This window comes from Camelina sativa, chromosome 9 (assembly GCF_030686135.1).
Source record: "Camelina sativa cultivar CO46 ecotype springtype chromosome 9, ASM3068613v1".
Lineage (NCBI taxonomy): Eukaryota > Viridiplantae > Streptophyta > Magnoliopsida > Brassicales > Brassicaceae > Camelina > Camelina sativa.
The window spans coordinates 11,753,998-11,779,328 of record NC_141888.1 but is presented as its reverse complement, the minus strand read 5'-3'; the positions used below and the strand labels follow the sequence as shown (position 1 = coordinate 11,779,328).

The 25,331-nt window shown below is 37.3% G+C and overlaps 3 protein-coding genes across 6 annotated transcripts; 1 reads left to right on the top strand and 2 right to left on the bottom strand.

Moving 5' to 3' along the window:
- Nucleotides 1-9,329: 9,329 nt before the first annotated feature.
- On the bottom strand, nucleotides 9,330-11,854 carry LOC147938102 (uncharacterized). The gene is made up of 9 exons (XM_087465471.1): nucleotides 11,705-11,854; nucleotides 11,355-11,628; nucleotides 11,137-11,227; nucleotides 10,911-11,035; nucleotides 10,771-10,822; nucleotides 10,512-10,648; nucleotides 9,904-10,067; nucleotides 9,610-9,795; nucleotides 9,330-9,524 (listed from the first exon to the last, which is right to left on the bottom strand). Exons 1-9 carry the CDS (start codon nucleotides 11,852-11,854, stop codon nucleotides 9,330-9,332), a joined length of 1,374 nt encoding a protein of 457 aa, XP_087321597.1.
- A 388-nt stretch (nucleotides 11,855-12,242) lies between these two features.
- LOC104710823 (uncharacterized) lies at nucleotides 12,243-21,015 on the top strand. Of its 3 annotated transcripts, none has more exons than XM_010427483.2 (20): nucleotides 12,243-13,404; nucleotides 14,130-14,589; nucleotides 14,781-14,868; nucleotides 14,958-15,139; nucleotides 15,341-15,477; nucleotides 15,764-15,830; nucleotides 16,463-16,592; nucleotides 16,689-16,803; nucleotides 17,228-17,303; nucleotides 17,377-17,559; nucleotides 17,731-17,891; nucleotides 18,172-18,277; nucleotides 18,491-18,695; nucleotides 18,808-19,076; nucleotides 19,262-19,383; nucleotides 19,644-19,788; nucleotides 19,868-19,960; nucleotides 20,130-20,203; nucleotides 20,312-20,365; nucleotides 20,487-21,015. In XM_010427483.2, exons 1-20 carry the CDS (start codon nucleotides 12,452-12,454, stop codon nucleotides 20,800-20,802), a joined length of 3,936 nt encoding a protein of 1,311 aa, XP_010425785.2. In that variant the 5' UTR covers nucleotides 12,243-12,451; the 3' UTR covers nucleotides 20,803-21,015. The 3 variants fall into 3 exon arrangements, 2 of the variants coding, with proteins under 2 accessions (XP_010425785.2, XP_087323350.1); XM_087467224.1 differs by having other exon boundaries at nucleotides 12,296-13,404; nucleotides 17,206-17,303; XR_015566937.1 differs by lacking the exons at nucleotides 18,172-18,277; nucleotides 18,491-18,695; nucleotides 18,808-19,076; ... (4 more) ...; nucleotides 20,312-20,365; nucleotides 20,487-21,015 and having other exon boundaries at nucleotides 12,249-13,404; nucleotides 17,206-17,303.
- LOC104710824 (actin-related protein 6-like) lies at nucleotides 20,998-22,971 on the bottom strand. Of its 2 annotated transcripts, none has more exons than XM_010427484.3 (6): nucleotides 21,945-22,971; nucleotides 21,797-21,860; nucleotides 21,634-21,718; nucleotides 21,496-21,546; nucleotides 21,359-21,421; nucleotides 20,998-21,285 (listed from the first exon to the last, which is right to left on the bottom strand). In XM_010427484.3, the coding sequence occupies exons 1-6, from the start codon at nucleotides 22,821-22,823 to the stop codon at nucleotides 21,156-21,158; spliced, it is 1,272 nt and encodes a 423-aa protein (XP_010425786.2). In that variant the 5' UTR covers nucleotides 22,824-22,971; the 3' UTR covers nucleotides 20,998-21,155. The 2 variants fall into 2 exon arrangements, with proteins under 2 accessions (XP_010425786.2, XP_010425788.2); XM_010427486.3 differs by having other exon boundaries at nucleotides 21,359-21,413; nucleotides 21,945-22,954.
- Nucleotides 22,972-25,331: the final 2,360 nt, after the last annotated feature.

The following is a 25,331-nucleotide window of genomic DNA, read 5'->3' as shown; positions in this document are numbered from 1 at the left end:
GACTTTGAGATTGATGTGGAGAGTTTAAAAGCCACGTATACCCATTTTGTCCCAAAACAGGCTAAAACCAAGAAAACATTGCTTAAAAGCTGTAAATTGCTATGTTAGTGTTTCTGGGGTTAAAATGTGTCTTAACCCAATGCAACTAACTAATTATAAGAGTTTGAGATAGATGTGGAGAGTTTAAAAGCCACTTATACCCATTCTGTCCCAAAACAGGCTAAAACCAAGAAGACATTGCTTAGTGTTGGGATTTCAAGAGAGACAGCTCTTGTCCAAGGAGAGACAACTCCCAATGATTGAATCTCCTTATACCCACAATAAACTAACTCGATCTCAAGGGGAAGAGAAGAACATCAACTTGTGATGAACTCCCCATAAACTAGGCTAAGTAAAGCAATAAATAGAGAAGAGTTTAGGTGATATTTGAGAAGAGAATAGGCTGCCTTAAGGGCAGCCCCTAACCGCTAATCCTAAACTCTCTACATTGTTGATATGAACAAGAACACAAGTGTAGAGAGGAAATCGGTTTCTCTTCTACTGAATAATGTTGTGATATCATACATATGAGCTGAATTACAACTTAATATAGGGAAACAAATGCCATATGACCGTTAGAGAGGAAGATGAGAGTTGAAAGAGACATTCTCGGTTTGGTGTTGGTGAAAGCGACTTCCTTCCCTTTCACCAACCACTTGATCTCTTCCCTTCCTTTCTTACTCTCTAATACTTAGAAGCACTAAACAGCTATGTTAGTGTTTCTGGGGTTAAAATGTGTATTAATCCAATGCAACTAACTAATTATAAGACTTTGAGATAGATGTGGAGAGTTTAAAAGCCACTTATACCCATTCTGTCCCAAAACAGGCTAAAACCAAGAAGACATTGCTTAGAAGCACTAAACCGCTATGTTAGTGTTTTGGGACAGGCTAACACCAAGAAAACATTGCTTAGAAGCTGTAAACAGCTATGTTAGTGTTTATGGGGTTAAAATGTGTCTTAATCCAATGGAACTAACTAATTATAAGACTTTGAGATAGATGTGGAGAGTTTAAAAGCCATTTATTCCCATTTTGTCCCAATAGAGGCTAAAACCAAGCTAACATTGCTTAGAAGCACTAAACAGCTATGTTAGTGTTTCTGGGGTTAAAATGTGTCTTAATCCAATGCAACAGACTAACTATAAGAGTTTGAGATAGATGTGGAGAGTTTAAAAGCCACTTATACCCATTATGTCCTAAAACAGGCTAAAACCAAGAAGACATTGCTTAGAAACACTAAACAGCTATGTTAGTGTTTTTGGGGTTAAACTGTGTCTTAATCCAATGCAACTAACTAGTTATAAGACTTTGAGATAGATGTGGAGAGTTTAAAAGCCACTTATACCCATTCTGACCCAAAACAGGCTAAAACCAAGAAGACATTGCTTAGAAGCACTAAACAGCTATGTTAGTGTCTATGGGGTTAAAATGTGTCTTAATCCAATGCAACTGACTAGTTATAAGAGTTTGAGATGGATGTGGAGAGTTTAAAAGCCACTTATACCCATTTTGTCCCAAAACAGGCTAAAACCAAGAAAACATTGCTTAGAAGCTGTAAACAGCTATGTTAGTGTTTATGGGGTTAAAATGTGTCTTAATCCAATGCAACTGACTAGTTATAAGAGTTTGAGATGGATGTGGAGAGTTTAAAAGCCACTTATACCCATTTTGTCCCAAAACAGGCTAACACCAAGAAAACATTGCTTAGAAGCTGTAAACAGCTATGTTAGTGTTTATGGAGTTAAAATGTGTCTTAAGCCAATGCAACTAACTAATTATAAGACTTTGAGATAGATGTGGAGAGTTTAAAAGCCACTTATCCCATTCTGTCCCAAAACAGGCTACAACCAAGAAGACATTGCTTAGAAGCACTAAACAACTATGTTAGTGTTTTGGGACAGGCTAACACCAAGAAAACATTGCTTAGAAGCTGTAAACAGCTATGTTAGTGTATATGGGGTTAAAATGTGTCTTCATCCAATGGAACTAACTAATTATAAGACTTTGAGATAGATGTGGAGAGTTTAAAAGCCACTTATTCCCATTTTGTCCTAATAGTGGCTAAAACCAAGAAGACATTGCTTAGAAGCACTAAGCAGCTATGTTAGTGTTTCTGGGGTTAAAATGTGTCTTAATCCAATGCAACTGACTAATTATAAGAGTTTGAGATAGATGTGGAGAGTTTAAAAGCCACTTATACCCATTCTGTCCCAAAACAGGCTAAAACCAAGAAGACATTGCTTAGAAGCACTAAACAGCTATGTTAGTGTTTCTGGGGTTAAAATGTGTCTTAATCGAATGCAACTAACTAATTATAAAACTTTGAGATAGATGTGGAGAGTTTAAAAGCCACTTATACCCATTCTGTCCCAAAACAGGCTAAAATCAAGAAGACATTGCTTAGAAGAACTAAACAGCTATGTTAGTGTTTATGGGGTTAAAATGTGTCTTAATCCAATGCAACTGACTAGTTATAAGAGTTTGAGATGGATGTGGAGAGTTTAAAAGCCACTTATACCCATTTTGTCCCAAAACAGGCTAAAACCAAGAAAACATTGCTTAGAAGCTTTAAACAGCTATGTTAGTGTTTATGGGGTTAAAATGTGTCTTAATCGAATGCAACTTACTAACTATAAGAGTTTGAGAATTATGTGGAGAGTTTAAAAGCCACTTATACCCATTTTGTCCCAAAACAGGCTAAAACCAAGAAAACTTTGCTTAGAAGCTGTAAATAGCTATGTTAGTGTCTTTGGGGTTAAAATGTGTCTTAATCCAATGCAACTGACTAGTTATAAGAGTTTGAGATGGATGTGGAGAGTTTAAAAGCCACTTATATCCATTTTGTCCCAAAACAGGCTAAAACAAAGAAAACATTGCTTAGAAGCTGTAAATAGCTATGTTAGTGTTGATGGGGTTAAAATGTGTCTTAATCCAATGGAACTAACTAATTATAAGACTTTGAGATAGATGTGGAGAGTTTAAAAGCCACTTATACCCATTTTGTCCCAAAACAGGCTAAAACCAAGAAAACATTGCTTAGAAGCTGTAAATAGCTATGTTAGTGTTTCTGGGGTTAAAATGTGTCTTAATCCAATGCAACTAACTAATTATAAGAGTTTGAGATTGATGTGGAGAGTTTAAAAGCGACTTATACCCATTTTGTCCCAAAACAGGCTAACACCAAGAAAACATTGCTTAAAAGCTGTAAACAGCTATGTTAGTGTTTATGGGGTTAAAATGTGTCATAATCTAATGCACCTAATTAACTATAAGAGTTTGAGATTTATGTGGAGAGTTTAAAAGCCACTTATATCCATTTTGTCCCAAAACAGGCTAAAACCAAGAAAACATTGCTTAGAAGCTGTAAATAGCTATGTTAGTGTTTCTGGGGTTAAAATGTGTCTTAATCCAATGCAAGTGACTAGTTATAAGAGTTTGAGATGGATGTGGAGAGTTTAAAAGCCACTTATATCCATTTTGTCCCAAAACATGCTAAAACCAAGAAAACATTGTTTAGAAGCTGTAAACAGCTATGTTAGTGTTTATGGGGTTAAAATGTGTCTTAATCCTAATGGAACTAACTAATTATAAGACTTTGAGATAGATGTGGAGAGTTTAAAAGCCACTTATACTCATTTTGTCCCAAAACAGGCTAACACCAAGAAAACATTGCTTAGAAGCTGTAAACAGCTATGTTAGTGTTTATGGGGTTAAAATGTGTCTTAAGCCAATGCAACTAACTAATTATAAGACTTTGAGATAGATGTGGAGAGTTTAAAAGCCACTTATACTTATTTTGTCCCAAAACAGGCTAAAACCAAGAAAACATTGCTTAGAAGCACTAAACAGCTATGCTAGTGTTTTGGGACAGGCTAACACCAAGAAAACATTGCTTAGAAGCTGTAAACAGCTATGTAAGGTTTTATGGGGTTAAATTGTGTCTTATTCCAATGGAACTAACTAATTATAAGACTTTGAGATAGATGTGGAGAGTTTAAAAGCCACTTATTCCCATTTTGTCCCAGTAGAGGCTAAAACCAAGAAGACATTGCTTAGAAGCACTAAACAGCTATGTTAGTGTTTCTGGGGTTAAAATGTGTCTTAATCCAATGCAACTGACTAATTATAAGAGTTACAGATAGATGTGGAGAGATTAAAAGCCACTTATACCCATTCTGTCCCAAAACAGGCTAAAACCAAGAAGACATTGCTTAGAAGCACTAAACAGCTATGTTAGTGTTTCTGGGGTTAAAATGTGTCTTAATCCAATGGAACTAACTAATTATAAGAGTTTGAGATAGATATGGAGAGTTTAAAAGCCACTTATACCCATTCAGTCCCAAAACAGGCTAAAACCAAGAAGACATTGCTTAGAAGCACTGAAAAGCTATGCTAATGTTTATGGGGTTAAAATGTGTCTTAATCCAATGCAACTAACTAGTTATAAGAGTTTGAGATGGATGTGGAGAGTTTAAAAGCCACTGATACCCATTTTGTCCCAAAACAGGCTAACACCAAGAAAACACTGCTTAGAAGCTGTAAAGTTAGTTGCATTGAATTAAGACACATTTTTACCCCATAATCACTAACATAGCTGTTTAGTGCTTCTAAGCAATGATTTTTTGGTTTTATCCTGTTTTGGGACAAAATGGGTATAAGTGGCTTTTAAACTCTCCACATCTATCTCAAAGTCTTATAATTAGTTAGTTGCATTGGATTAATACACATTTTGACCCCAGAAACACTAACATAGCTTTTTATAGCTTCTAAGCAATGTTTTCTTGGTTTTAGCCTGTTTTGGGACAAAATGGGTATAAGTGGCGTTTAAACTCTCCACATCCATCTCCAACTCTTATAACTAGTCAGTTGCATTGGATTAAGACACATTTTAACCCCATAAACACTAGCATAGCTTTTTAGTGCTTCTAAGCAATGTCTTTTTGGTTTTAGCCTGTTTTGGGACTGAATGGGTATAAGTGGCTTTTAAACTCTCCATATCTATCTCAAACTCTTATAATTAGTTAGGTCCATTGGATTAAGACACATTTTAACCCCAGAAACACTAACATAGTTGTTTAGTGCTTCTAAGCAATGTCTTCTTGGTTTTAGCCTGTTTTGGGACAGAATGGGTATAAGTGGCTTCTAAACTCTCCACATCCATCTCAAACTCTTTTAACTAGTCAGTTGCATTGGATTAAGACACATTTTAACCCCAGAAACACTAACATAGCTGTTTACAGCTTCTAAGCAATGTTTTCTTGGTTTTAGCCTGTTTTTGGACAAAATGGGTAATAAGTGGCTTTTAAACTCTCCACATCCATCTCAAACTCTTATAACTAGTTAGTTGCATTGGATTAAGACACATTTTAACCCCAGAAACACTAACAAAGCTGTTTAGTGCTTCTAAGCAATGTTTTCTTGGTTTTAGGCTGTTTTGGGACAAAATGGGTATAAGTGGCTTTTAAACTCTCCACATCTATCTCAAACTCTTATAAGTAGCTAGTTGCATTGGATTAACACACATTTTAACCCCATAAACACTAACAAAGCTGTTTAGTGCTTCTAAGTAATGTTTTCTTGGTTTTAGCCTGTTTTGGGACAAAATGGGTATAAGTGGCTTTTAAACTCTCCACATCAATCTCAAACTCTTATAATTAGTTAGTTGCATTGGATTAAGACACTTTTTAACCCCATAAACACTATCATAGCTGTTTAGTGCTTCTAAGCAATGTTTTCTTGGTTTTAGCATGTTTTAGGACAAAATGGGTATAAGTGGCTTTAAAACACTCCACATCTATCTCAAAGTCTTAGAATTAGTTAGTTGCATTGGATTAAGACACATTTTAACCCCAGAAACAATAACATAGCTGTTTGGAGCTTCTAAGCAATGTTTTCTTGGTTTTAGCCTGTTTTGGGACATAATGGATATAAGTGGCTTTTAAACTCTCCACATATATCTTAAAGTATTATAATTAGTTAGTTGCATTGGATTAAGACACATTTTAACCCCAGAAACAATAAAAAGCTGTTTACAGCTTCTAAGCAATGTTTTCTCAGGTTTTAGCCTGCTTTGGGACAAAATGGGTATAAATGGCTTTTAAACTCTCCAAATCCATCTCAAACTCTTATAATTAGTCAGTTGCATTGGATTAAGACACATTGTGACCCAGAAACACTAACAAAGCTGTTTAGTGCTTCTAAGCAATGTTTTCTTGGTTTTAGCCTCTTTTGGGACAGAATGGGTATAAGTGGCTTTTAAACTCTCCACATCTATCTCAAACTCTTATAATTAGTCAGTTGCATTGGATTAAGACACATTTTAACCCCAGAAACACTAACATAGCTGTTTACAGCTTTTAAGCAATGTTTTCTTGGTTTTAGCCTGTTTTGGGACAGAATGGGTATAAGTGGCTTTTAAACTCTCCACATATATCTTAAAGTATTATAATTAGTTAGTTGCATTGGATTAAGACATATTTTAACCCCAGAAACAATAAAAAGCTGTTTACAGCTTCTAAGCAATGTTTTCTCAGGTTTTAGCCTGCTTTGGGACAAAATGGGTATAAATGGCTTTTAAACTCTCCAAATCCATCTCAAACTCTTATAATTAGTCAGTTGCATTGGATTAAGACACATTGTGACCCCAGAAACACTAACAAAGCTGTTTAGTGCTTCTAAGCAATGTTTTCTTGGTTTTAGCCTCTTTTGGGACAGAATGGGTATAAGTAGCTTTTAAACTCTCCACATCTATCTCAAACTCTTATAATTAGTCAGTTGCATTGGATTAAGACACATTTTAACCCCAGAAACACTAACATAGCTGTTTACAGCTTTAAAGCAATGTTTTCTTGGTTTTAGCCTGTTTTGGGACAGAATGGGTATAAGTGGCTTTTAAACTCTCCACATCTATCTCAAACTCTTATAATTAGTTAGTTGCATTGGATTAAGACACATTTTAACCCCAGAAACACTAACAAAGCTGTTTAGTGCTTCTAAGGAATGTTTTCTTGGTTTTAGCCTGTTTTGGGACAAAATGGATTTAAGTGGCTTTTAAACTCTCCACATCTATCTCAAAGTCTTATAATTAGTCATTTGCATTGGATTAAGACACATTTTAACCCCAAAAACACTAACATAGCTGTTTACAGCTTCTAAGCAATGTTTTCTTGGTTTTAGCCTGTTTTGGGATAAAATGGGTATAAGTGGATTTTAAGCTCTCCACATCTATCTCAAACTCTTATAATTAGTTAGTTGCATTGGATTAAGGCACATTTTAACCCAGAAACACTAACAAAGTTGTTTAGTGCTTCTAAGCAATGTTTTCTTGGTTTTAGCCTTTTTTGGGACAAAATGGGTATAAGTGGCTTTTAAACTCTCCACATCTATCTCAAAGTCTTATAATTAGTTAGTTGCATTGGATTAAGACACATTTTAACCCCATAAAAAATAACATATCTGTTTACAGCTTCTAAGCAATGTTTTCTTGGTTTTAGCCTGTTTTGGGACAAAATGGGTATAAGTGCTTTTAAACTCTCCACATCTATCTCAAAATCTTATAATTAGTTAGTTGCATTGGATTAAGACACATTACTCTTATAATTAGTCAGTACCATTGGATTAAGACACATTTTATCCCCAGAAACACTAACATAGCTGTTTACAGCTTTTAAGCAATGTTTCCTTGGTTTTAGCCTGTTTTGGGACAAAATGTGTATAAGTGGCTTTTAAACTCTCCACATCTATCTCAAACTCTTATAATTAGTTAGTTGCATTGCATTGCATTGGATTAGTTAGTTATACATTTTGTCAAAGGATTTTGGCAACAATGCATATATGGTGCGTAAGTAAGTATAGACATTAGAATATTTTGTTCTACCTTTTGGTTTCTTTGTATTGTGTTTAGCTAACATAATTCCACGCCGTAATCGCCGTGCTCTTGTACATAGTCCTGCAAATTTTCAATTGAACATAAGAGTGCTGCGTATATCTAATACACAAGAGTTGTGTTTCGAGTCCAGGAAATTACTGATTCTGGCAACTGATTCCTTGAAGTTGTGTTTAGGTCCTTCACTGTAGTATTTTTCACAAAGCCATGGTTGGCGTAGCTTTGCATCTGTAAGAATATAACAAATTTCTATGGACGTTAGTTAAGTACTGGTGAAACGTCACCAAGATAAAAATATACACATGAGCATGTAGGAGATTACTTTTCTTGAATACTCTTTTATTTGCCTACAGTCTTGCTTTTTCTTTACTGTATTTCTCTTTCCTTTTCCTGCTGCCTTGACCCTTTTCTCCATCTTTCATTGTTTCAATAGGTCTGAATGTCTGAAAATACACTACACTGCTTGATAATCTAAAAAGACTTAACACTTTCTTTGTAATATTTGAGATTAGATTAGATTAGAGTATGAGAAAAAATTACTCTTATTGTGATTGGTAAATGTCTTTGATGGACGGTTATAAATGTGTAACGTTTAGATAAAGTGGAAAAGATTAGGCAGTGTTGGAGAGTCACATTCTTAATGCTATATTGAATGACCTATTGGAGATTATGCCTATTAATCTATTTACTGTCATGATTGTCATTTCTAACGCTAGGAGATCCGCTCCGACAACTGATGAACTTCTTAATGATAAAGAGTACGATACTTTGGTAATGTAAGGTTTTAATGTACTGCAGTGGAGCTTATAATTTAGGTGGATGAAGAAGAAGAAGCCCTAAGCTTTAGTAATTTCTTAATGGAGCTTTTAGGTGGATGGTCAAAATACATTTAGTTCCTCACTGTTTTATATGTAATGAACCTAAATTTGTTGTAACTTCACCGTCGGTTGATTTAAACCCTCGAGTAGACAATTGGCTTGTTGACACCAGGTGTCATAGATTTTAAACTTATCATCAGGTATTGTCCTTTTTTTGGAAGTATGTTGTTAAAAACTTATCATCAAACATGAAGATCATAAACGAAGATCACAAAGATTGAAATGTAGCAAATGCATTAGCCAAGCATGAATGTATTGATAATGTTTATTATGTAAACTCTGGACTAAAGCCAATTTGGTTATTGGAAGCCCTGTGTAAAGACATTTGCTAAATCAATGAAATTCACTTTTGAGGAAAAAAAAGAAACTTAAAATGTCACTCAATATTACTTAAATATCCTAATTATCAAAATCATATAATCATTGAAAGAAAATATAGGAGAAGGTAAAACTGAAAAACTTGTGGGATGTAGGCAAGGTCTCTTGGAATAACCACATGACAATTAAAAAACATAAGGAAGTTTGCTAATTGCGTTTCTGTTTCTTCTGCTTCGTGTGCCTTGCTGTCGAAGTTGAAGTTTCCTCTGGTAAATCTCCAGAACCATAGGTGTTTTCAACTGATGTCTTATCTGCTTCAGAGGATGTGCTTCTCAAGTTTGGCTCAGTTGGAATGTTAGCACACCCAGTAACACCTAAATTCAGATTATCTCCAGTTTGTGCCTGCCTTTTAAGACATATTAAATAGTTAAGAAAACAATAAGGTCAATCGAAACCGAGAGTTGTATAGGTGTGGTTTTAAGATTACCTGACGGAAGGTTGGACCAGGAGGCACCTCAATAGTCTCATAAATACGTGATACAGTAAATGACTGATGGTGAGGAGTGAAATTGAAGTCAGTCAGCTTAATCTGGAAAGTAAATTTCTTTCCAACAATATCCAAGATTTTTTGAGGTATTGGAGCATAAGAGTCTGAGATTAATTCGCCGTCAGTCTGAAGAAAACGAAAAGAATTTAGAAAAAAAATAGGATGGTGTCTTTTAAAATAAAATGTTTGCAAGTAATGAACAAACATGAAAAGTTTAGTAGATTATTTACATACCATCTGAGAAGAGAGTGTGGATGCCTGTATCTTGGTTAGCTTCACCATGTCCTTATCAAAGGCTACGAAAACGCAGGTGGTTATGCCGTCGTCCACAACCAGTTCCACGCGGTATATTGCATGTTCGCAATTAGCGAACTTCCTTATGTTTATATGAACGGTTCCTTAAGATTATAGAGTTTATAGAGTAATGAACCGTTCATATAAACATAAGAAACAGAAATGCAATTAGCGAACTTCCTCAAAAGTGAATTCATATAAACATAAGAAATAGAAACGCAATTAACGGTTCCTTATGTTTATATGAATTCACTTTTGAGGAAAAAAAAGAAACTTAAAATGTCACTCAATATTACTTAAATATCCTAATTATCAAAATCATATAATCATTGAAAGAAAATACAGGAGAAGGTAAAACTGAAAAACTTGTGGGATGTAGGCAAGGTCTCTTGGAATAACCACATGACAATTAAAAAACATAAGGAAGTTCGCTAATTGCGTTTCTGTTTCTTATGTTTATATGAACGGTTCCTTAAAAAACATAAGGAAGTTCCTTAAGATTATAGAGTTTACATGAACGGTTATATATGTTCGATTAATTAAGCTACTAAATGAGGGGAGTCGAACCTTTGGATTTCCAGTTGCAACAAACTGATTCAGATCATGAATGGACACTTGTTCAATCTTCGATACTCCATGGAATGATGAAATTGAGTTAGCGTCTGCTTTTGCTTTCCCCTTTAGCCTGTTTAGTCATGTAGGTAAGTATGGTTAAGGGATTTAAAACATCGTATGAATGACTGAATCTCAACGAATAAGGCTAAACCTTTTCATTACCTATCAGCAAACTGTTTTGTTGATGCTTAGTCTCCGTCTGAATAAAATTTGGTCCCAGACGTGGCATTAAGGTAGAGTTCACCTGTGGAGAGACGTTGGGTAAGTTTTCATGCGAAGTAAAAATGGCATAAAGTCAACTGTAAATGAATGAAGTTAATCAAGTGATGCACCTCCAAACAACTTTGGGTTTAGATTTGTAGCTAGCAATATGTTAGTCCCTCTGTCTTTCTCGCTGAAAACATTTTCCAATGACGACGCATGATCGTCAAAGGCACTTAATCGCACTTTCTCCCCACTGCAATAAAAGAAAATATGTGATGAAAGTAATGATGAAGGGAAAATATAAGAACCAAATACATCACTGAACTAAAGAGATAGAAGACAGTGGGAACTGACCTTTCAAGACATAGATGGACTAACATCCTCTGCAACGTTTGTGTCATTCCATTCCGATATACTTTGCTGGAATAGACTTCGCCCATTACATCTAATGTTAGAGCAAAAATAGTCATGAAGTCAACTTATGAGAGGTTGATTACAAAAGTTATCATAGAGAGAGATACAGTAAATATACAAACAGGGGAATATTGTATCAATGGGAAAAATAAACACACCTGGAAGATCTGTATTGGTGTTGGTAAGAGAAACCAATTGCTCATGAGTCCGAAACCTGAAAAACTCTTCCGGAATGCTACCAAAAGACTCTTCAGTTTGATCAAAAACAGTGCTTGGTGTGAAGCGTATTGAAAAGGGGGAATCAGTTAGCTTAAAACGGGAGTTGCTTCTTGTGACTTCAAAGTCAGACACAATATATATTGCCCCATCACATAGCGAGTTCTTGAATTTTGAAAGGTGGGTCACATTAATCGACCCATGGATGACACAACTCTACAAAAAAAACTTCAAATTAGATAGAGTTGTAAAAAAACGAAAACATGAAAAGTCTAGTTAAGATGGAAACAACCTTCTCATCAATAAGTAGGAAGTCGACGCCCATGAGTTGGCCTCCTTTTTTGACATTGCGAGCAGGCCAGTGACGAAGCATCCTTCCGACGATCTGTTGGTGAAGGCGGCCAGCTTTGAGATTCTCGAATGAAACTACAGGGGAATTCATTTTAGTAATGAGAAATCAAAGAGACGAAGACAAATATATGAAGAATAACATTGCAAAAGAAGACATTATATAGATACACGAATTAAAGATACCGTAGTGGGTTTTCAATTGAAAGAGCGAGTATTGAAGGGGATAAATTACAGTAAGAGAAAGACTTTACAAAGGAGATCAAAGAGAGCGAAGACAGCAAAAGGGTGTGGAGGATGGAGAAGGGCAGGGACGCTTCAGGTCCTTAGTGCTGTCGTCTGTGGAGTATCGTCGCGAATTGTCGGCGGCCAAAGAAAACAGGACTTACTCGATAATGTGTCAAAATTGAGATAACGGATTGGGCTTAAACAAAAATATCTCAGTTCGAAAATATAGGTTTTTTTCAAGAAATGGGCTTACAAAATGGATATGCTGAGGTGGTATATATTTATATATATAGATTAAGATCGAGTCGGTATTTTCCTGGCAGACTTTGGCCATAATTGACATGGCTAATTGTGGCTTGGTTTTTTCTTGTGTAAATTGTAAAATTGCTCGTTTTTCTTTGTTGAAAATGAGACAGAGAAATTGAAAACTCCTGAGAGATTGATAAGTAGAAAGGCTGCAACAATGGCGGCATCGAAGTTGTCACCAACCGATACCAGGGATTCCACTCTCCCTGGTCCTCCCAGCCGTAACAACTTCGGATCCGCCGATCTCAGTCCATCCGGTCTCTTTGCCTTCTCATCTGGCTCCTCCGTCTCTGTTGTCGACTCTCGTTCTCTCCAGCTCATTTCCACTATCCCTCTCCCTCCTCCTCCCGGTGCTCTCTCTCCCTTCGTCACTTCCGTCCGTTGGATCCCTCTCCCTCTCCCCCGTGATCTACTATCCACCGAGCCCTCCGCCTCACACCTTCTCCTCGCCGTTGCCGATCGTCACGGCCGTGTCGCGCTCGTTGACTTCCATCTTCGCTCCGTCGTCGTCTGGCTTAATCCTTCCTCCGATCCCAAACTTGGGGTTCAGGACCTCTGCTGGGTTCAAGCTCGACAGGATTCTCATATCCTCGCCGCGATTTCTGGATCTTCTTTTCTGTCACTCTACACAGCCTCCGGTGGACTGTTCTGGAAGTACGATGCCGGTAAGGAGATTCTCTCATGTCTCCGCCGCGATCCCTATGATTCTCGCCATTTCTGTGTGCTTGGCCTCAAAGGGCTCCTATTGTCGGTTAAGGTACTTGGAGACACTGAGAACGACGTTGTGATTCATGAGATGCAGATAAAGACGGATTTCAGTGAGATATTGAGGTTGGAAAGAGATGGCAATTCATCATCTTCTTCGCCTGCTTCAGCCGCATTTCCGTTATACTTCGCTAGATTTGCATTCTCGCCACACTGGAAGAATATACTGTTTGTGACGTTTCCTAGGGAGCTATTGGTCTTTGATCTACAATATGAGACACCCCTCTCGACCACGCCATTACCTCGTGGTTGCGCCAAGTTTCTGGATGTTTTGCCGGATCCAAATAAGGAGTTGCTTTATTGTGCTCATGTCGATGGTAGGCTCAGCATTTGGCGTCAGAAAGAGTAAGATATTTCTGTCCCTTATGGGTGGCTTCATTTTAGCCATTGACATTTCATGTGTTTCCGGTCACTTTCATCCATGGATTAGCTATTCCTTGAATCAGATTGAGTTTCTATATATATATATATTTTTTTTTTCTAACCAAAGCAATCACCCTTAACATGTTAAAAGTTTCATTTTGTAAAGAATCTATACTGATTTTAGGAAAGGCTTAAATTTTTTACGCTCTCCTCTCTGAATCACTGGGAAAATATGGGAAGAATATTTTAGGTATCTGATTTTAGGGTAATGGTGCAAGGTTAATAGCCTTTGAGTTATCTGTTTCGATAAGTTTCTTTTATTATTCATCTTTCTTTTAACTTGACGAATGTTTCTGAGAACTTACTGAAATAGAAAGCTTTCGAAGTTATATTAGCTCCTGTTTGATTATTGCTCATGCTAATCTTTGAGAAAGTCAACCTAATTAAGGATCAATTCATAATTATAATAGCTTCCAAATCTGAAGTTCTTATCTGGTGCCCAGAACATGTTCTGCATCTCAGGGGAAGAACCAATCTTTACCTATCTGGTCATATTTGAACTATCTGCTTTCTAGCTTCCTTTTATATAGTGTCTGAGAATTATGGTTTGAAAGAATCAGATGCATATGACTTTGTGTCTTCTAATGTTGATCAAACTTGGATACTCCTGTTCTGGTTGCTCATCTAAACTTCTCCTGGTTACGCAGAGGAGAACAGGTGCATGTCATGTGTACCATGGAAGAGTTTATGCCATCTATTGGGCTGTCCATCCCGTCTCCTTCAGCTCTGGCTGTTCTTCTCAGTCAATCGGACTCCACAATGCAAACCATTACAAAACTTCATACAGATGAAACTTCTTCTGTGGATTTTGATAACCCATTTGACTTTTACGATGAAAGTATCGTTGTTTCTAAGACGACTTTTTTCTCCCTATCTGATGACGGTAAAATATGGAAGTGGGTCTTAAGTGCTGAAGGTGTTGAAGATGCTCTAAAAAATGCATCAGACTTGGACATTAGTAACGTAGGCGCTGATGTAGCACTCCCTGGAGCTATTCAGAAGAAAGATTCCTCAAATCTGGATGATGGATTAGTTGTTACCCCTACAAATAAAAGCAGAGGTCAGACATCAAGTTCCTCCTTCAGAAGATCAGACCTATCGTTTAAGGTAGGTGGCTGGAAGAATTTTGGGTTAACTAGTTACTTAATCATTATATAGTTGTTCCTCCAGATGATAGAAGTTTGGTGTTACCAGGTTCCTCATATATAGATTTGTGTTTTCCACAATAATTGTTTTGTGGTCTTATCATTTTTTTCCTACTTAACAGGGCCTTTACTTGTTTACATCGCTTAATGCAGATCAGCCTAACTGGACAGCTTCAGCTTCTCTCTTCCACAGTCTCTACACTTGCTGTACCATCTCCATCTCTTACGGCATCCCTAGCAAGTTAGTTGTAGTCTTCCTTGTATATGTAATACTAAAAGTGTTCCTCAGAAAACTCAAATGATTAACTTACGGATTGATTTCAAATGAAGGAGGGGGTAACATCCCTGCGGCAGCTGTTCCGTTGGTTGCTTTGGGAACTCAGAGCGGGACAATCGATATTGTTGATGTATCAACAAATGCTGTTACTGCAAGCACTTCTGTTCATACGGGTGTGGTTAAGGGCCTTCGATGGCTTGGAAATTCAAGATTAGTTTCATTTTCTTACAGTCAGGTGTGCAAATATATTTCATAAAGGAGCATGTTGAGTCTCATTGCTTTTATCTGTTTTTTCCTAGTGATTTCCTGTTTATGATTGGTTTCTTCCAGGATTAAGAAGAGTGTTAAGTTTTGTTGAATTTCCACTTGCTTATTCTAAAAATTAATAGAATTGGGAAATTGACATCCGGCATCATGCATCGGTTTGTGGTTTCAGGTGAATGACAAAAGCAGAGGCTACATAAATAAGCTAGTTGTGACTTGCCTTAGGAGTGGGTTGAATAAACCATTTCGTGATTTACAAAAGCCAGAACGTACTCCCATAAGAGCTCTTAGAACTTCTTCTTCCGGAAGGTTTGATTTTAATGTAATTTGTTTAGCTCGAGTATTTGATGCATAATAACAATGTGACGAATGCTATTAGGTTATCATTAATAATTTAAGCTTAGGAACATGTCTCTGGGTATTAAAGTTATGTCCCATTATCAGATGACAAATGTCATATTTCAATCATAGAAGAAATTGGTTTACTATGTCAATGTTGAGGAACTATTGTAAAAGGGGAAGTTATTGGGTCTAGAGCTTCTGGATACCTCTTCCGAAGATGACAGATTTGTTTTTTTTTTATGTTCTGTTGCAGGTATCTTCTAATTCTTTTCCGTGATGCTCCTGTAGAAGTTTGGGCGATGACCAAGCATCCTGTCATGGTGAGTAAAGCTCAACCCCAATGTACCTTTGCTTTTTTCTACTTGACTTAGTCTCGTTGAATAGATGACAACAACTCTCTCTGTCTTTTATGTTTACAATCTTAGAATTGCACTTATACACTGTAACTTTGCATCCAGATGACTTTTTTTTTTTCTTTTGATGTCCAATTCTACATTTCATAATTTCTCATCCCTGTCATACTTTATTCGTATGTCCATGTATGTCCATTTACTTTCAATGCTTTTTGCATATGAAACTTAAATAAGGAGGTAGAATTTTGCACCACATAGGTCTGGACAAGCATAATGCCTAATAAGATCAATTATGCACAAAAAGGTTAAAGCTTGTGCCTTAAGATTTTTTAAGAGATTCATTAAAGAAACATACTTTCTGTGGCTTCTAATCTTGCCTATCCTCTTTCCCAAGTGCTGGAAAGTCTTTATTGCCATTTCAATGTCTATTCTTGTAAATTTCAAGAAAAAAAAGTAATGGTGGTGTGTAGAATGAGTGAGAACGAGAACCAAAAGTGTTCTTAATTTAAATATACTCTTGCATTTGAGGCTTTTAGATTCTGTTTATTAATATTTCATATCTAACTAGTGGAGCTTTCTTATTCCGTCTAATTTTGTAGCTTAGATCATTAGCTCTTCCTTTCACGGTTGTGGAATGGACGCTTCCGGCAGTTCCACGCCCAGGTCAAGGCGGTCCTTCTAAACAATCTCTCTCAGCATCCGAAGGAGTAGCTGCTCCAGCAGACTCTAGTGAGATGTTTTTGACAATTAAATCTGTGTTATCCTAATTTAACCCAGTCTTTGATGCTTTTTTTTCTAAGGGTGTGGTAATTGACATATCTGCAGCGTCTGTGGGCTCGGATGGATCGACTGAAGAAACTGTAGAGAGTTTTGCATTTGCACTAGTAAATGGTGCCCTTGGAGTATTTGAAGTCCAAGGCCGTAGAATTCGAGATTACAGGTAAAACTGATGGTTCCATTAACTCAATTGTTGTTCGGAAATTTTCTTTCCATAACAATTCCTTATCACAATGCAGATCATAATTAAGGGCTTCTAAATTTTTTCTGTTTCTGAGAAGATAATATGAAATAGTGATTGCACGTTATTGCTTGCCTATTGTAGTGTTCCTTTCTTCTTATTCCATCTTGCTTTTTTTTTTTTGTTTCTAATGCCATCTGTCATTAAATTCTTTCCTAAAAACAATTTGTGAGATAATGAGTAGATCTTTGTTGTCCAATTTCAGAAAGCGCAGAAAATTCACTGCGTATTATTTTTTTATCAGCCGCTTTTAGATGATTTAGCAATCACGTTCTTGAACTTCAATTGTTGTGTAATATTCTTCCTATATTCACTGACATATAGATGATCCCGCCTCTATTTCTAGACCCAAATGGCCATCTACCTCATTCATTCCCTCAGATGGATTGGTTACAGCCATGGCATATCGCTTGCCTCATGTGGTTCGTTTCTTTTCACCTTCCAGTTCTCTCTCTTATTTTCCTATGGAAATCATATCTTGCTATCTCTTTCCAGGTTATGGGAGATAGATCAGGAAACATAAGATGGTGGGATGTAACAACTGGACAGTCATCTGCATTTAATAGTCACAGAGATGGAATACGGAGGATCAAATTTTCACCTGTTGTTGCTGGAGATCGCAGCCGAGGGCGCGTAGCTGTGCTATTTAATGACAATACATTTTCTGTATTTGATCTTGTGAGTCTTAGGAATTTTTGCATGTTTCTTGTGTTTTCAAAGGTGGTGTACTAATATTATGCAATGTGAAGGGAAAACAAGAAGAAGACGGGTTTCATTGATACGTGTTTGAAATTGTCTGTCAACTTCAAATAACTCTTTTCTGACAGTTGCTGCTGAAAATTGATGCAGGATTCACCAGATCCGCTAGCCCAGTCACTTCTACAGCCTCAAATTCCTGGCACCCTGGTACTGGAACTTGATTGGTTGCCTCTGAGAACCGATAAGAATGATCCACTTGTTCTATGCATCGCTGGGGCTGATAGCACCTTCCGGCTCGTTGAGGTTACTGTGTATGTGCACACCTGTTCATTGAAAAATTATGATTAGTTTCTCCCTTTATCACTATAACTGTATAGAATAGGCATGTCTAGTTGTTTTTATATTTTGTTTGCAAGATGAATGTGCACCCTAAACCCTTGGAGAAAAGAACAACCCTTTCTCATGACCATGTAGGTGGGATGGTGTAGTGGGGTTGACAACTAGGCCACCCTTGTCCCTAGATTAGGACTTAAAATACAATTACATACTTTGCTATCTTTTATTTCCAACTTTTTCTTCTGGATTTTGCAGAAATGAAAAAAAAGCTGGCTTTGTGCCCCAGTCTAAATCTGTAAAGGAGAGGTTTCGTCCTATGCCTATGTACTCCCCTATCCTACTTCCTGTACCACATGCACTGGTAACTTTCTTTAAGAGTGACTTCTTGGTTTACTTCCTGAAGTCTTTGTGGTACTCAACCTTGGTTTACTTCTGATATCATGTAATTCAGAAGATACTAATGTCCTGCATTATCTTTAGGCTCTTATAATCTCCTAAGACAGGTTCCGGGTATTGATATTCCGATTTACAGTAATGGTTCTCATGAAAATGTGTCTGATTATTATACATGCAGGCACTGCGGATGATTCTACAGTTAGGAGTGAAACCATCTTGGTTTAATACGTCTAGTACCACTTTGGAGAAGAGACCTCATTTGATCCGTGGAATGGCTTCATCCTCTAAGGATCTTCGGAGTTACATGATTCAGTTACCACCTTTAGGAGACCCTGTCGTGCCAGAAATGCTGCTGAAGATACTTGAACCGTATCGGAAAGAAGGTTGTTTCATTTGTTTAGTTTAGTTTAGAATCACCACAGACTAACCTTTCTCTGTTAATATATCTGTTTAAGTATTCTAGTTTCTAACCTTCTCTAATTTCTTTCATGCCAGGTTGCTTGCTGGACGATGAAAGAGCAAAACTGTACGCTGATGTGGTCAAGAAAGGTTATGCTGCAAGATTTGCTTTTGCAGCTGCTGTTTTTGGTGAAACCTCAGAAGCACTTTTCTGGTTGCAACTGCCTCAAGCCATTCGCCATCTGATGAACAAGCTGACGAAAAGGTCTCCGCAAAAACTCCCTTCCCCTGCTTCAGGAGTTGATGAAGCAGCTATGCTGAGTAAGATATCATCTACTGGTGTATGGGCACCTGAAGCCAGGAAGGTAGATTCCATGTTCAGTTTCAGAATAATGTTTCTTTTCCTTCAAAAGATTAGGCATTCTAGCCATTCTCTTCTACCAGGATACATATAGATGATATGTTTTATTTTGGAAATGAAGTTTGGATCGTAAATTTCAGTTAACATAGTGTTTGTTGGTGAGCTTATATTCCACATTTCCCTGAACAGTGTGATGGTTCACTTAGATTGATGGCTTTTGAGCGAGAAGAATTACGGAAACGTGCTAATGAACGTCTTCCTTGGCATGAAAACTTGGAGGGGGAAGATTGCATTCAAAAACAAGTACACGAGTTAGTATTTAACTTTTAGCCTGTCTTTATTGTTTATTGTTTCAGTTTATTACTTGAAATTATGTCTAGGCTTTGTAGTAGCTCCTGTGAGAAATGGAAACTATATATATATATCTTTTAGAACCTTTTTAAGCTGAGAGAAAGATAGTTGTGTCTTGTATTGGTACATTATAGAATTTAGTTTTCGAATCTGAGTTTCCAGTTCGATGCTTTAAGTTTTGCTTTGAGAAGTGAATTCACTCAGTAACTTTTATGACCAGGCTGATTTCAGTTGGAAATTTGGAAGCTGCTGTGAGTTTGCTGCTTTCTTCCGCCCCAGATTCTCCCTACTTCTATCCAAATGCTCTCCGAGCTATTGCACTCTCTTCAGCTGTGTCTAAATCTCTTCTCGACCTCGCACTTAAGGTATCTTATCTTGGTATATATGGTGGTCTTTTGTGTCTTTTAAAAAAAAATCAGTCCATCACTTTTGTTACACACGTAGGTTGTTGCAGCCAACATGGTAAGGACCGACAATTCGCTCACTGGTACTCATCTTTTATGTGCGGTCGGAAGACACCAAGAAGCTTGTTCACAGGTTAGCTTCCTAATCTCCTTCGTGATACTAAATATTGCATATTCTTCTGAACTAATGCTTCGACTGGGATTATCATTTTATTCTTATCATTGCCATTTTATTAATTAATCACTAGGAAACGTTTTTTAGCTGTCATTTAATACTAACTTTCGACCTTTCTAATATGCAGCTTCAAGATTCTGGACGGTGGACTGATGCTGCTACCTTGGCTGCCACACATTTAGAAGGATCAGATTATGCCAGGTCTTTTCTTTTACTGTTTCACACTCTCACTTTTTTGGATCTGATTTATATTTCTACGAATCAGTTCATCACGTGTCCTTTCTTAAACCACTCCCTCTTTATACTCAGGGTATTGCAGAGGTGGGCTGATCATGTTCTCCATGCGGAACACAATGTCTGGCGGTACTGTATCATATATCATACTCATCTTCAATACTGTTTAAATTGGATAATTTGAAAGTGACGTAGAATCCTCTAAAAAAAATCTCACATAATCAAAAAGAATTACGTTGTATTGATTCAGGGCGCTTATTTTATATGTGGCTGCCGGTTCCCTGCAAGAGGCGCTAGCAGCTCTCAGAGAGGTGCAACAGCCTGACACAGTAGCCATGTTTGTGCTCGCCTGTCAGGAGATCCATTCAGAAATTGTAACTGAGCTGTCAAGCCTAGAAGATGAATCTGAATCTGAATCTGCTTCTGGCGAAGGCACAGTACCTCCCGATCTGCCTGGTCTTGAGCCAGGGAAGGAAGAAGTTACGGCGGTTTGCGAATATTTTCAACAATACCAGAGAAAGCTAGTGCATTTGTGCATGGACTATCAACCCTACACGGACTGGTGAGAAATTATACAGCCAAACTCTTTCTCTGGCTTGGCAATTAAATATTACTTTACCTCAGATAAACACACATGGGAGTCTCAACCCTACACCTATGTTTCTGTATGTTGTATCCTAAACCCTTGTTCTGTGTAAAATTGATTTTAAGACCAGATCAATTTCTCTGGTTGTTTGTTTGATGGTTATTGCTTAAACGGATTTTTCGAATTTCGGAAATTTAAGATGAAAAGGAAAACAATAACAATACACTTGGGTGTTTGGTAACGCACTAAACGCTATGGTCATGCATTACAAATATACGACACACGACATATAATGTGAAGAATAACAACTCATTTGATATTTTTTGGTTATCCTCAATGAAAGAATCTCCTCCGACAACGAGCTGATCCAAGTTCTTCATACTCAGCCTTGGTAACACACATGGACTCAAAATCCGGGCTGGAAGCCAAAAGTGAACCCCCTCTCCATACGCCTAGTATTGGGCTGCAAAAAGTAACAGCACCTTATAAATAAAAAAACGCTGCAAAAATTAGGGAAAACAGGGAAAGGAGTTTACTCCTCCAGTGTTGTTATCTTCACATCAAAGTGCTCTGGGACTAGTGGTCGAAGCTCTACTTCCCTGCAATATATCAGACATCAACTTCTCTAATAAGCATGAACCACTTTTGCGAGGGACTTTAAATTGAGACTTACAGTCTCTCCTTAAGTTGCGGAAATAATGTGCTTCCACCAGCTAAGATGATGCTGCCACAAAGACCGTAAAGGCTTTAGACAACAAAACTAATTCACTGGCAACTGAACCCAAAAAAAAATGTATCCATTTGGAACCACCTTTGATACAAGACTGGTTGCAAATAAGAATGACATGAGCTTACAGCTCGGACGATGCACTCTGCAAGTCCTGCCTGATTTATCCCTGTCCCAAAACAAATAATATACCATCATCAATCTTCTATGTACGACGACATTCGAACACTCTTTCATCGACACAAACCTATATCCGCAGGCTGGAATAGCGTCTCAGGTACAAGAAAGCGCTCATTCGTTAAGTCAATCTCCTGCCAAAAAAAAACCTCACATTTAATAGAAATCTCAACCTGCATAGAAGAAAATAAAAAAATAAAAAAATTGGGAAACTTCACATTTTTGTTCATGTCAGCCTTCTTCCTCTCCCCAACCTTTGCCATGAAATCAGACTCCACATGATCTTTATCTGACAAGCTAAGAAACCTCTTAGCCGCTTGAGGGTCTTTGACATAACCTTTAGTATGTGTAACACCATCAGGAAGAACATATGTAGACTTGATAAGATTATTTCCACTTCTAGCAAGGCGGAGATCACGAAGAAGGTCAAGTGAGACAAAACAAAGCTTCTCCTTAGCATCATCAACTAAAAAGGTTTCATCCATAACATTTATAGATCTATAAGAGACCAATTCCTTAAAGTAATTAGTGAAAGCTTTGCCTCCTAAATCAATCCTCTTAATGGCGTGATTAAGAGTGAAATTGTGAAGAACAGGAACAGCGTGAGTGAAGGAGAAGCCACAATCAACAACGAGACTACACTGAGTCTTTGAGAGGACTGAATCAGGCTGACGACTAGCTTCATAGAGATGAACAAGAGACTGAGGATGAGCTACGTAGAGAGACGAGAATCCGAAGTCCTCGAAGACAAGCTCGTCGGTGGAACGCTGAACGGAAGGGATCGAGAGTGGTGGCTCAGTGAGGAGGAGAGAGGAGGAGGAAGGACTGATGTGGAGGAGAGAGGTGAAGAGGTGTGACCAGATGTCGCGTTCTAGGTCAGAGTTTATGAGGTAGCCACGGTCGATGGGGCGGCGTACAGAGGCGGAGGTGAGGTCGATCTCGTCGGAGAGAGTAGTGAGTGGTGAAGTGTGAAGGAATTTCTTCGATGAGAGAGGTTTGTAGAGACAGTTTGGGATTACGGTGGTGGGATCACGCTCCCCACCTTGTCCAGCTTTGATTAGACCGCCGCCGTTGTCTAGAACCACGATGTTTGACATTGATGACGACGGGTTCGCCGCCGGAGAACACTCTTCTTTTAAGTTAAAAGAAGGGTATTCAACTTGTTTATTTTAGAATTTGATAAGATTTTAATATTTTAGAATTTTGAAATATTTTAGAAGATTTGATTGTGTTTTAGAGTTAATTGCATCCTAGCACACTTTTCTAACATTTTATTGCATTCTAGCACACTTGTTGTCCAATAGGCACTTTTTCCCTTCCTTCCTTCAATTTTATACAATTATACCCCTTAAGTCATTCTAACCAAACTATATCTTCTAACCAAAATTGTTAGAGCAAAATAATCTTCTCCTTCCATTTCTAACTAAAAATATTTGATCCTGTGGCTATATGACTTACACCTGTCTAAGTCTTCCATATATAAAGGTTAAATCTTGTGTGGATAAAGGAGACAGGAAGGAGTAGGGTTTTGGTGGATAAGGGAGACATGGTGGTCCTGGTAAGTTTTATTGACTTAACGTTTTTTTGGTTGTTTTCTGTGCATTCCATCTTGGGTTTTGTTTCTTTTCTGTGGATTGCAATTACATTTAATTAACTGTTCTTGGTTGCAGGTTGGACATTGTATTTTCCTATGCGGTAAGTGGGCTTCTTCGGTGGATGGCGTTTGGAGGTTTGAGGTGGATAAGTTTCTCGTATCGAGGGTCGTTCCCCTCTTCGACAATGTTACATTAGCTGAACTTGAGGATGCTGTAAAACTCAAATTTGGCGTAAGGAAGAAGAAGGCTTGTTTCAGTTTCTCTCCTCCTAACAGCATGCTTTTCACCACGGCTGAGAGAACTCCTCCTGTACTGGTTACTACCGATGTTGGCTTAGACTACTTACGAGGCTCTAACATAACACATTTACGAGGTAACATAAAGATAAATAAACCAAAATATAAGCTCCCTTTAGACGTGTTATTACCTTCTCTTCAAAATTATCTTCTGCGCCGTCTACTGCCCCATTTCCCTATCCAAAAAAACAAATGCATATGTTCAGTCAGAGTAATCCTAAAAAAACAAATCGGAAGTTCAGCAATATTCCCATGTCAACTAATTCCTCTTATATACAAGCATAATTATATGAACATATAAAACATTACTAGAAAAAAAACGACACTAGTTCAGAAAATACTAAACACCTGCTCTCCACAACATCCTTGTTCACCGACGCCTAACACTTGATCCTGTCCACAACCCTGTATCCATGTGAACAATTACATAAGAATAATATCCACAAATACGTATCCAAGTGAAAACTTCTCCCTGTCCACAACTACTATCTTGTGCGTAAATTTTCACTTTCTCATAATTGTATGACCATACCATGATTTATCAAAAAAAAAAAAATTAAGGGATAAACTATTACTAACCTTTTCCTCGATTGTATCTCCTTCAGCGACTAATCCAATTTGGCCCTGCCCACAAAATAACATCCATGTGTTCGGTTAAAATGAAACAAAAATGAATAATATATCTTACTAGAAGTTTTGCCAACTAATTCCTCTTATATATACAAGCATAATTATATGAACATATAAAATATTACTAGAAAAAAAACGACACTAGTTCAGAAAATACTAAACACCTGCTCTCCACCACATCCTTGTTCACCGACGCCTAACACTTGATCCTGTCCACAACCCTGTATCCATGTGAATAATTACATAAGAAAAATATCCACAAATACGTATCCAAGTGAAAACTTCCCCCTGTCCACAACTACTATCTTGTGCGTAAATTTTCACTTTCTCATAATTGTATGACCATACCATGATTTATCAACAAAAAAAAATTAAAGGATAAACTATTACTAACCTTTTCCTCGATTGTATCTTCTTGAGTGACTAATCCAATTTGGCCCTGCCCATAAAATAGCATCCATGTGTTCGGTTAAATTGAAACAAAAATGAATAATATATCTTACTAGAAGTTTTGCCTCACTATACACAAACGGATAAGAGATACTAACCATGTCATTTTCAATGTTCACAGGTTGTGGTGTCTCATTGTTAGGATCAAATAATGACATCAGGATGGTATTCATTTTCTTACCCCCATCTTCCAATGAAGATGGTTCAGTACATCCATCCTCTTTAGCTTTGTTCTACAATAAACATCCTTCAAATTATTAACATTAAGCTTCCTAAGAAACAACTTTTAATTACGAAATATAATCATTCTGATATTGGTTTTACCTCATCTTCCCCAGCGATGTCTTTCATTTCTGTATCGTAGATAGGCTTCAAATCAGCTAAATAGGAGACTCCATCAGAGTCCTACGACAATTTCTATATTTATTACCATGTTTTTTACGTCTCAAAAGTTTTAATCTTATGGTTTCTATGCTTACAGTGAGAATAGGTTTGCTTTCAGTGTCATATATTGGTACGTCAACAGAACACAACATCTCCATACAACTGGACTCGAACTGTATGTACAAATGTCAACCAGATCGATGAATATACATATAGTGAATTTTTAATGAAGTTTGGAGATTACAAAAAC

Coding starts and splice junctions, on each gene's coding strand:
- LOC147938102 (XM_087465471.1), bottom strand. CDS start 11,854: ATGAATTCCCCTGTAGTTTCATTCGAGAATCTCAAAGCTGGCCGCCTT. Junction 11,228..11,354: donor CACCAATACAGATCTTCCAG/GTGTGTTTATTT, acceptor CTCTAACATTAG/ATGTAATGGGCGAAGTCTAT. Junction 10,649..10,770: donor AAATTTTATTCAGACGGAGA/CTAAGCATCAAC, acceptor ATGACTAAACAG/GCTAAAGGGGAAAGCAAAAG.
- LOC104710823 (XM_010427483.2), top strand. CDS start 12,452: ATGGCGGCATCGAAGTTGTCACCAACCGATACCAGGGATTCCACTCTC. Junction 14,590..14,780: donor GATCAGACCTATCGTTTAAG/GTAGGTGGCTGG, acceptor CGCTTAATGCAG/ATCAGCCTAACTGGACAGCT. Junction 15,140..15,340: donor TTTCATTTTCTTACAGTCAG/GTGTGCAAATAT, acceptor TTGTGGTTTCAG/GTGAATGACAAAAGCAGAGG.
- LOC104710824 (XM_010427484.3), bottom strand. CDS start 22,823: ATGTCAAACATCGTGGTTCTAGACAACGGCGGCGGTCTAATCAAAGCT. Junction 21,719..21,796: donor ATTCCAGCCTGCGGATATAG/GTTTGTGTCGAT, acceptor GTTTTGGGACAG/GGATAAATCAGGCAGGACTT. Junction 21,422..21,495: donor CCGCAACTTAAGGAGAGACT/GTAAGTCTCAAT, acceptor GATATATTGCAG/GGAAGTAGAGCTTCGACCAC.